The 11,955-nt window shown below is 29.1% G+C and overlaps 1 protein-coding gene across 3 annotated transcripts in view; it reads right to left on the reverse strand.

Moving 5' to 3' along the window:
- LOC101239697 (GATOR2 complex protein WDR59) overlaps positions 1-11,955 on the reverse strand; it is a 214,285-nt gene that overhangs the window by 177,677 nt on the left and 24,653 nt on the right. For all 3 annotated transcript variants that reach the window (XM_065819078.1, XM_065819080.1, XM_065819079.1), the window contains one exon: positions 10,219-10,351. In XM_065819078.1, coding sequence (XP_065675150.1) covers positions 10,219-10,351 — 133 coding nt within the window. The remainder of the gene's footprint in view (positions 1-10,218; positions 10,352-11,955) is intronic.

The following is an 11,955-nucleotide window of genomic DNA, read 5'->3' on the forward strand; positions in this document are numbered from 1 at the left end:
TATATATATATATATATATATATTTATATATATATATATATATATATACATATATATATATATATATATATATATATATATATATATATATATATATATATATATATATATATATATATACATACTAGGGTGTCCCATAAGTTCGCGGGCACTTTGCGACAAAACTTTATTTCATTGTAACTTAATATTTATTAACAATTATTCTTCAAAGTAAATTCCATTGCTTTCTACAGCTTTCGTCCATCTTTGCGCCAATTGCTCAATTCCGCGACGATACCATTCCGCCGGTTTGGAGGCGAAAAACTCTCTACACCCATTTTCGACCTCCTCCAAAGAATCGAAGGTCCTACCGCGAAGAAAGTGAGCCATCGAACGGAACAGGTGGTAGTCGGATGGCGCAAGGTCCGGACTGTATGCAGGATGAGGAAGAACTTCAATTCCAGGCAACTCCGAAATTTTTTCCTTGGTGCGAACGGCGGTGTGTGCTGGAGCGTTGTCGTGTAGCAGGATCGCGCGCTTTCGATTGACCAAGGCAGGATAACGAGCCGAGAGAGCGGCGTAAACACAATCCAGTTGTTCAGTGTAGAGTGCGTTGTTCACTGCAAGACCATTTGGAACAAGCTCAATGTGAATTATCCCCTCAAAATTCCACCAAACACACAACATGACCTTGTGAACGAACCGATCCTGTTTGGCGACTTGTAGAGCGGGTTGGCCGGGCTGGATCCAAACGTTCGCCTTATTGGCGTTACGGAAGAAGACCCACTTTTCATCTCCAGTAACAACTCGACGCCAGAAACGAAGGTCCTTGGGGTTTTCGAGCAGATGGGTGCAGGTGTCGATGCGTCGTTTTTGCTGCGCAAGCGTCAATTCGTGAGGAACTTCTTGGCAGCGCCTATTGACGAGTCCGATTTGATGGAGGTGGCGATCGATGGTGGACTTGGAAGGGCCGAGCTCTTCCGACAATCTGCGGGTGCTAGTTTGTGGTTGCTGCTCCACCAGCTCGCGCAGCGCCTCATTGTTTACTGTCGTTGGATGGCCTGACCTGGGTAGATCTGCAAGGCTGGTTTCGCCGTTGTTAAAGCGCTTGAACCATTTGGCCGCTGCGGTTTTCTTGACCATTCCCTCGCCTTCCACATTGCAAATTTCAGCTGCTGCATCTCTTGAACTCAGTCCTTTTTTCCAATAGTGACGCAAAAGTACGCGAATCTCATATTTTTCGTCCGTCATTTTAGAACTAAAAAGACACACTTTTAAATCACAATTACAAAAAGCGATACACCATACTAAAGAGGAATAAAAATACTACAAAATAATATCAATCATTAATTGATTTGAGTCAAACGTCATAAAAAAAATTATGTTTGAAAATATTAGCTTCAAGTGCCCGCGAACTTATGGGACAACCTAGTATATATATATTAGGATGTCCCTTATATAAGTGAAATTTTTTTCTTTAGATTTAAAATACATACCCCCTATTTCTTTTTAAAACATCTTGACTTACTTAAATACAAAATTTTATTTTCCTACGACAAAATTAACGCATGCCAACAGAACTCTGAAGATTTTGAAAATTACTGTTTTTAACCTTTTTCATTATGTAGCTAAATCAACTGAAACACTTATATTTTATAAAATATTTATTAAAAGAATATGAAATTACAGATCTAGCAGGATATTTTTCTTTAAAAGTCACTTTTTTACAATCTGGACACAGATTGCACACAACGTAGCAAAAATTGCTTTTGTTCTTCCTTTGCACCATGATATTCTTCAACAAGTTTTACTGCAGTGACCATCTTTAACAAGTTTTACTGCAGTGACCATCTTTAACAAGTTTTACTGCAGTGACCATCTTTAACAAGTTTTACTGCTCTTTTAGCTGCATCATTAACTGAACTTAAGGACAAAATTTTACTTTTTGTCTCTATATAAACAAAATCTTTATCCCACATTGAAACGGGTCTCTAAAAAACCCGTGTTTTTTTATTGAGAAAATAAGTTTGTGCTCTTGACAGACACAAATTTAAAGTAAAAAAGATTTTAAATTTTTTTCTAATTATCATCTTCTAAGAAAATAACAATTAACTCTCAATAATCATCACGTACAATAGGTTTTGCAGTTATTGATTATAAAATGTCAACAATTATTCATATGTTGTATTACTAAAAGGTTGTTAGACAATATCATAGTATATTTCAATATACTAAGCCAGATTAATAGTTTTCCAGTTATCTCTAAACATTTTGAACATTGGGATATCAGGGCTACTTGTGACTTGGTGGATTTTTGCTTCAAATACATATTTTAAAACGAGGTCGTAAACATAATGATGCCAAGCAAAAAGTAGTAATTCACTGTCTAGTTTTTGTTCCAAAAGTACATTAGCTCCTATGAATGGCCCTGTATTATAATTCTTTTTGCCTAAAATGTGATAAAGTTCTTCCTCTTTTTTGTTGTAGTTCTAGAACTTACCATTTGAGAGGTTGAGGGTAAAGGTTCCTCAGGGTTTTTGTTGTTGCTGGTGTGTTGATTGTGATGTTCTTGCGTTTCTATAAAATCTTGTGTAGTAAGAGATGACAATAAACTCCTGAAACACATTTACTAATGTCTTTTTTTTTTTTTCTTCTTTTAGTTTTCTCTATATTGTCCTTTCTTTTTTTCAGCTGACTAATTTTAAATAATTAAAAACTAATTTTTGCTGATTATATGTCTACAAAAAATCAGCAGAAATTAGTTTTTTATTTTAAGAATTAATTATTTATTAGCAGAAAAAGAAGCTGAACATCCTGGATGCCTTGGCTCTCTTTGTTTATGTATTTTTATCCCTTCCAAAGCATCACCATGTGCTATTTTTTTATTTATTTTTTTTCCTTATAATTCATCTCCCCAAGGCCGATAAGGCCACTTCTGATGAGGAGGCTACTTGTGGTTATAACCCTCTTTCAACTCTATAACTCCGAAACACAAACCTTGACAAACAAGTTGAGCGCGGTACTATAAGGGACGTGGTGGGGATCGAACTCGGAACCTCTCGCTTATAAAGCGAGTGCTCTACTACGACACCACTACCGCATTTTAAAGAAATTATCTAAATTGTTTTAAAAGTCCTTCTCAGAGTGCTTGTAAACATCTTGTTTCTTTTTGGAATTTTTTTGCAACTCTCTCCAAACATGGTGAAGACCTACAAGTTTTTTTAGACCCTTAAACATTTAACAGGTCCCTAATAATATTAAATAAACATTTTTTAAATGTATATTATCTCAAACAAAGAGATATTAAATGAAAACTTTGAAAATGCAGAGGAAACAATATGTTTTTTGTACTGCATTTCTCATTTTGATTTCAAATATGCAACTCATTTTTCATCATTGTATCAAGTTGTAAAGATGGGTTCAATACTCTAGCATTTAGGATTTTTATTCCTAAATGGTAAATAATTGAACCCAAATACCTTTACAACTTAATGCAACGTTGAAAAATGAGTTGCATATTTGAAATCAAAATGAGAAATGAGAAATGAGTTTTGTTGTTTTTATAATTTTTTATATATATTTTTATATCTTATCGACTTGAATTTATTTATCCAACAAGTACCAATTTTAGTAACTTGTTTTATTTATAATAAAGTTTTATCTAACAGCATTTATCACATTGGTAGTGTGGTTTTCTATTAGAATATAATAATTTTTACTATTTTATATTATTATATATTTATCTTATTTTATATATATATATATATATATATATATATTTATATATATATATATATATATATATATATATATATATATATATATATATATATACATATATGCATATATATATATATATATATATATATATATATATATAGAGAGTCCGACGAAAAAAAAGCTTAGGTAAACTCTCAAAAAATTACAACAAAAAAGAATGACAATCAAATATTCTTTACAATATATATATTTTTTAATACTATTTCAGGAAGAAATAATTTCAATAGTGTATCTTTAATATTCTAGAAATATCTTTGGGCAAACTACAACCACATTTTAACGTCATTTTATTATTTGTCAATTAGAGCTTGACATGTCGAATTGCGGACAAATTTTTGGCGAGTTGTGAAATAAATATTTATTGTGAGCGAAAATGTAATTCTAAATTATTTTTCTTGCTTCAATTGTCGCTTTTTCTATCAAAGCACCCAAGTCGAACAATGCAACAGACAACTCAAAAAAAGATAAGAAAACAACTCACTGAGTTTGAAAAGGGCCAAATTGTGGCATGGCATGAAAGTGGATACACTGACCATAAAATTGGAAAAAAATTGAATCGATGGTGCACTACAATTCGAAGATTTTTGTTCAAGTATTATTTGACGGGAAGTTTTAAACGCAAAGAAGGGAGCGGAAGAAGGCATAAAACAACTGCCAGAGAGGACAGATTAATTATAAGAGAGGTTCGAAAGAATAGAAAGATAACATCAGCCGAAATAAAGAGAAATTTTAAACTGGATGTCGACGAACGGACGGTTCTTCGAAGGATCCATTCTATTGGGAAATTTAAATCTTACTGGAGCGTTAAAAAAACATTTATTTCTGAAAGTAACCGGAAAAAAAGACTTCAATGGGCAAAGCAATATCAGAATTGGACAATCGAACAATGGAAAAATGTTTTATGGAGTGGTGAGTCACCATTTTGTTTGCACTTCAGTGGATGGTCGCGTGTTTGGTGGTTACATAATGAACTTTACGATCCATTAGTAACACAGCCAACAGTAAAGCACGATAAAAAAGTGAATGTATGGGGATGTTTTACTTCATCGGATGTTGGTCGTTTGTATAAAATTCCTGGTATTATGGATAGTAAAATGTACAAACAAATCTTAATTCATCAACTGATACCTAGTGCAAATGAGCTCTTTAAAGATAAAAGTTGGGTCTTTTAGCAAGAGAAAGACCTGAAACATACAGCAAACAATGTGAAAAATTATTTGAAGAACAAAAAATTAGTGGTTCTTTCTTAGCCAGCTCAAAGTCCTGATCTGAACCCTAACGAGAAACTCTCGAGTATATTGGATCATGGAATCAAGACAAGAGCTCCAAAAAATGAAGAAGAGTTGTTTAAAATTCTTCAAAATCAATGGAAGAACATTTATGCGGAACTCTTACAATCACTTGTTGAGAGTATGTCTCGTCAGTGCAAGGCAGTGATCAAAAGCCGTGGCTTCACCACAAAGTATTAGTTTGGTCTATTTTGTTATTTCAATAAAAAATTTTGTCATTTTTTTCTTGTTTTTTTTTTTTATCTAAGAATCAATGCACCAAATAAAAATTTTTTGTTTATTTTTTTCTATATCAGTTGTAGAAATTTAGTTGAGTTCTCTTGCATGTCTATCTAAGCTTTTTTTTTGTCAGACACTGTATATATATTATGTTATTTTAAATTTGTTTTAATTTAAATTTCTTCAATAATATTACTTTACAAATTTGGGTGAAGTTAGGGTTTTGGCTGTTTGTAGTCCTTTTTTACTGCAGTCGGGAGTAGGTGTAAATCACAGGGTAATGCATAAATGGCAATGATGCTTATCTGATGGGATAAACTTTGTATCGGTGCTGAGCCTCTTCAAAATGCGGGTAATAATAAATGTGATTCTGAAGAGAAATTTATTACCCACTACATTAATTATGATTACACAAAAGCAATAATGTTTTTTCTTTATCTTATACCTCCTATTATTTTATATTTTAAATATTAATATATCTATACATATTTATGTTTGTTTTAAAGAATCTTAAACTTTTGTATTTACTGAGGATGATTACTTATATGTCCTGTTTTGTTTTAGATAGAATAAACTGGGGTAAGAGTAAACGAAAAAAAAAGTAAACATTTTAGCAATTTTGTTTCTTTTACATTTATTGAAAGCTGAAACAAAAAATCTTTAAAAATGCGAGGCACTGTTTTGTAGAGAACTTTGTGCTTTATCTAAAGGTGTAAAAATTATTTTTAAAAATTTAATTTTGCCTTAGCACACCTCAAAATTTTCATCCTCGTAAAAAAAATTTTTTTTTTGTAAAAAATCAACTTCAAAAATCCTAAAATTAAAATTAAATTTTACTAAAAAAAAAAGCTGTTTTGTAGAAAATTTTATGACGATCAAGATTCTCTTTTCAAAATTGAATTTGCTAGTTCCGGAAAAAGGTTATGAGCAAAAAACCAATATAATTGTTTTTCGGGGGAAGAGTTAACATGCTAATTGCTCACACTTATGCATTAAGATGAGCGCATTTAAACTAATTAATAGTTATTAATTATTTAAAACGTAAATAAATATGGCAGCTTTTGCTATTTATCTAAAAAATTTTGTTATTTATCTAAAAAATTACAAATTGCTTAAACATTTTAAGTATCATCTCAGCCTGCTTCATCATCTTCATACGAGCCTGCTTCATCATCCTTCAGCATCAAACTCCAACAATTCGCCAACTTCAAAATTTAACAACAACACCAGTGACTCCTGCTCAAACCTATCAAATGTTGCAACACTTCCCCGGAAAACTTGAAGACAATTTGAAAAATGTTTTACAGCGCCACCATATTGACACGCAAAAAAAAACCGAAAAAATCAGCACTCCAAGAGTTGAAGGCCAGTGTCTAAATGCATCTAAGGTGCTTGAGAAACTAAAGACAAAGAGGCCAAAAGGTCAAGACAAATAAAGAAACACAAAATTCACTTCAGTGAAGCTTTAGATGAAACTCAGCAAGTGCAATGTTCAAAAAAACCGAGACAAGACAAAGACATCAAGTGTTGCAAAAAGTGGCGCAGAGTTTGAGAAGCTTTGCCAACTCAAAACAAAATGTGGTACCAATGTGAAGCTTTTAGTTGCAAGTTTTGGGTTTGTCTATCGTGTTTACTCAAAAAATACAAAATTGGTGAAGAGTTTCTTTGCATGAAAAAATGCCGCAAACCTGCTTCTGCGGATGATACAACTCTTTTTTTTTAATTAATAAATAGTTTTTTTTGTATATTTGATTAAAATAGTTTTTTATAAACCTAATTTCTAAAAAGATTAGTTTTCATTTTATTTTTAATTAAATTTGCTTGATTTTCTTAATATCTTAAAAAATTAAAAATCAACTAGTTTACTTTTCCCCAATTATAAGGGGGAAACTAAACGTATTTTTCTTCATAAAAATTAATTTTTTTAAAGATTTTCAGAATATTTTTCTTAATTTTTATATATTTATATAATGTAAAAAATTTCCTTTAGAACAAAAAAAAAATAAACATAAAATATTTTTTCTTTAAAATTTGAAGCTAAACCGTTTACCCTTACACCAGTTTATTCTATTCTTTAACGAAAGATTTACCATTGACTATAATTTGTGTATAAGCTTTTCCTTTTTAAAATAAATCTGTGGTTTTTCTGAACATCTATTTGCTTTTCTTTGTTTTTATTACTTATCCTACTCTACAACAAAAAAAAATTTTAATAGTAATGCAAAAAATTTTAATTCATATTTCTCTGTGGCCTTTCATTGCTCAGTCTGGTTCAAGCACCGCAGATTACCTGCATTAAGTATAGCAAAATAAATTCCCACTCTGAGCATGTCATGTTAAGTTTTGTATTTTATATTTCTTTTAGACATTGCGCATTGGTCATGATTTTTCATTAGGAGTCTGAGTTTATCATTTCAATTACATGCGCAGTGTCTAAATTATCATTATTATTTTTTACTACACGCTTTACTCTAGTGTCTTTGTGTTCAATACATCTGTTCAACATCTGTTCAATATATATTTTTAATTTTTTAAACTTTCTCTCTTCCTAATTTTTTCCTTTTTCACTTGGACTTGACAACTCGGTCTAGTCACTTGGACTTGACAACTCGGTCTAGTCATTTGATGCATATTTTTGCATTTTTTTAAATTATAAATTAAATTTATTATTTTGTTTTAATATTATTTTTAAATTTTATTAAATTGATTTTATATCAATTTATATTTCGGGGAGTTTATAAAATATAACATTTCATTAATAATGAAATATTATTTGTTGTACATCTATATTTATATAATTATAGATGTACACCAAATAACATCACATTATTAATGAAATGTTATAATTTATAAATATTCCGGAATGGAAGCTTTTATTTTTGTAATAATAAATTCTTGTAATATTAATATTCTTGTAATAATAAATTCTGATTAACAGGTAGATACATATGTATCTGCATGTTTTCTTTTAAACCTATATGGATAATGTTTGCTTGCACCAAAAAAAAAATTTGTTGACCTGTGTAATCCTCAAAAAATCTAAAATAATAATTTACCTATAAAGGTAATTTATTATTTAAGATTTTATGCCATAAAAAATGAATTTTCTTTTAAAAATAAAAGAGTACATTTTTACAAGATTTTTTGAAGAATATATATTTTTTTACTATGCTTTTAATAAAATGATTATTTTTAAGTTGGAAAAAAAGACTGGAAAATGTTTTAAAATTTTTTAAAATACCTTTTTTTAGTTAATAGATGCCAGTCCCAACCAAAACTCTTAGCCAATGTTTGTGCACTCCACTGCACCTATCCCTAGATAGTCACTCGATGTATTGTACATACATACTCTGATAGGGTTTAAATTAAGTGAATTGCCTGGCTACGAAGCAAGGACATTAATGGCATTTTCTTGGAGATTTGTTCTGATAATTTTTGTCATAATTATTTATTACAACTTTATTTTGTATTTATTACAACTTTATTTTTTCATAACTTTATTTTTCAAAGTTTAAACTTACTTATCTTTAAGCAAAAGTAACTTAAAATAGCATGAAAAGTGTAAACAATTTTAAATAACAAAATATTTTAAAATAAGAATAAAAAATTAATAAAAATAAGATTTAAAAACTTAATATAATAACAGCGTAATTACTTTAATAACAATATAAAGAGAAGCAATCAATAGCATGTTTTGTTTTAAAGCATTAAGCTGCTGGCAATTTATGTCCGCATAAAACAATTTTACTTAATTTATTTTAAAATTAATTTTAATTTCAATTTTAACTTAACTGTCAAATTAATTTTAAAATGTTACTAAATATTAAAAATGTATATTTAATTTTAATTAAATAAAAGTTAACTGCTTGGGTTTAACTTAACTGTCAAATTCAATTTAAAACATTACTAAATATTGTTTAATATTTAAATTCTATTTATTCTTAAAGAAAAATTAGCTCATTTGTTTTTTTGGTTTTCCTTCCAAAACACTTTTTTTTTTTACTCAAAATTAAGTAAACGTGTTCCGAGGTGCCAAAATTTGCACAAAATGTAAGTTTTTATAACGCAAGTTTTTTTTATAACGCAAGCATAGCGATTATTTTTTAATAAATGATATATACAGCAATAGCTTTCACAACAAAAGTGCTAATAAAATAATAAACTTTTAATAAGTAAAGTAAATAAATTAGCGTAATTTTTTTATTTGTTACTATTCTTTTTAAATAAAAAATCATTTTTATCTGCAATTACAAATTTAAGAAACGATCATTTTAAAAAATTTAACAAATTTTATTTCATTTATACAAATGTTGAGAAAAGAAAGAAATGTGTTCATATCAAACATTGTTAAAAATGTAATATTAAATTTAATTATTTAATATAAAAAAGAAAAAAGAAAAGAAAATAAACATTCCCTAGTAGTAATAATATAAAGTGTTAAATAATATTTAACTCAATTTGTGGTAATTAATATTATTGCAGTAATTTAAAAAAGTTTATGTCTTTAAAAAATAAAAAAATAAAGAGAATTTTATGACACCAAATTTACATTAGACTGTTTTAAGCATTTTTTTTTTTCAAAGAAGGCTTGCAATAGAGTAGCAACCAAGTGAGTAACAACCAATTTGAAAAGAAAATTTTTAACATTAAATTTTGAACAAAATAATGAACTTCCAATGACAATGACTCTGCTTTCTTATTTTTTTTTTTTTTTTAAATAAATAAAACATAAATATATTCTGCTCAATTTAATTTTTGAAATTCTGACTTTACTCAAACCCAAAGTTGATGTTTGTACTGATGCCCCCATCCTCCCCAACTATGGCTATTTAAATATTTCTCAAAATGTCTCATTTGTATTTATCAAAATGTCTCTGATGACATCAGAGACATTTTGAGAAATACAAATGTACATTTTTAATATTTTAATTTAAATTAATTTGAAACTTACCACAGATGCAAATAGTTCATCATTGGCATCATGTGGATTCCATTCTATAACAGAAGGATCCCATTTGTTAGAGACTGCATGTTTTTTTGAAATTCCCAGGTTATCTAAATCCACAACAAGAAATCCTTTTCTCCTGTAAAAAAAAAAATTTTATGAATATACGAATAAAAAATTATTTTTTACTTTTTTTTAGAAGCTTGCTTAATAAATGAGAAGTTCTGAGTGAACCCCACCACATCACTGGTAATACTCAACTTGTTTCTACGCACAGCGGCTGGTTTTTACAAGTTAAGATTGAGTGCGAGTTTTTAAAAAACAATTTTTTTATGCATATATATTGATTTTTGAATTAACAAATACGACTTGAAATAAATGAATAAATAATCAAAAAATAAATATACATAACCATAAAATAAATATGCGTAACCATAAAATAAATATATATAACCATAAAATAAATATATATAACCATAAAATAAAAATACATAACCATAAAATAAATATGCGTAACCATAAAATAAATATATATAACCATAAAATAAAAATACTTAACCATAAAATAAATATACATAACCACAAAACAAACATACGTAAACATAAAATAAATATAAATTATTGACTAAATGGTTGAGAAATCAATAAAGTGATCAAAAAAGTGAAGAGCATAATTCAAAGGTTTTGAAAATTTGAAGTTTAACCAAAATAAAGTACATATACAAATGCACTTAATAAGTACATCTAAACTGACAGAAAAACTTAAAATGTATTTCATAGCATAGACAAACATTGTTTGGAAGTAAACAATAAGTTTAAAGTAACTTTTCGTTAGTTTAATCTTATCTCCTGCAAAAATCACCAGACTTACTTGCTCTTTGTCTAATTTATATTTAAATTTTTTATCTTCAAATCAAAGGTATGAATCTATAAGCACCTCTTTACTTAATCACTTTTCTTTTTGTTCTTTATTGTTGTTTTTTTTCTTTGTTATCTCTGATTAAACTGAGTGAAACCTTTTCTTTATTCATCAGCCAATATTTAGTTATTGGTGACCTAAGTGCACACTAAATGTCTTGGCTCTAATACCAATGATCCAGTTGGCACCACGATAATATTTACAGAAAAGAGAAAGACATGCAACCTTAAAATGATGGGAAAACTGGCAGCCCCAACTTCATTAACATTGCGTTTATGGACTTTGTCTAGAAGAAAAAGAGCTTCATTAGAAGAAGCGGCCCAAATATGACAGCAATATTCCATACAGGGACAATTAAGAGATTTGAAGAGGTAGAGAATGGAATCAAAAGTAAGAGAATGGCAAGCACCATATAGAGAGGCAACCTTAGCAAATGCTAACTTTGCGATGGAATGTATATATTGGTTCCATGGAATGTTATTAGTTAACAAGAACCAAGGAGATGTTAAGAAGAGGACTCAGTTAGAGTGGTTTTTTTCATCAATATAGCTATATTTCTACACTGAGTTTAGTTGGAGTTAAAACTCACAAGTCACTGCAAGCCCAAAGCTGGTACAGAAGTGAGATCAGATTTAAGATCAGCTGTCTGTTCTAAGCAATCCAAAAGAGAAGACTTTTGACAAAACAGTATAAAGAGTTATAAAGTTGAGCTGTCAGCAAGTAGACTCACTTTAGATGAAAGTTTGTTGGGAAGATCATTATTGTAGATGAGAAAAAATACAGGACCAAGGATAGAACCTTGAAGTGAACCAGAAGTTACTAAA

Source organism: Hydra vulgaris, chromosome 15, assembly GCF_038396675.1.
Source record: "Hydra vulgaris chromosome 15, alternate assembly HydraT2T_AEP".
Taxonomy (NCBI): domain Eukaryota; kingdom Metazoa; phylum Cnidaria; class Hydrozoa; order Anthoathecata; family Hydridae; genus Hydra; species Hydra vulgaris.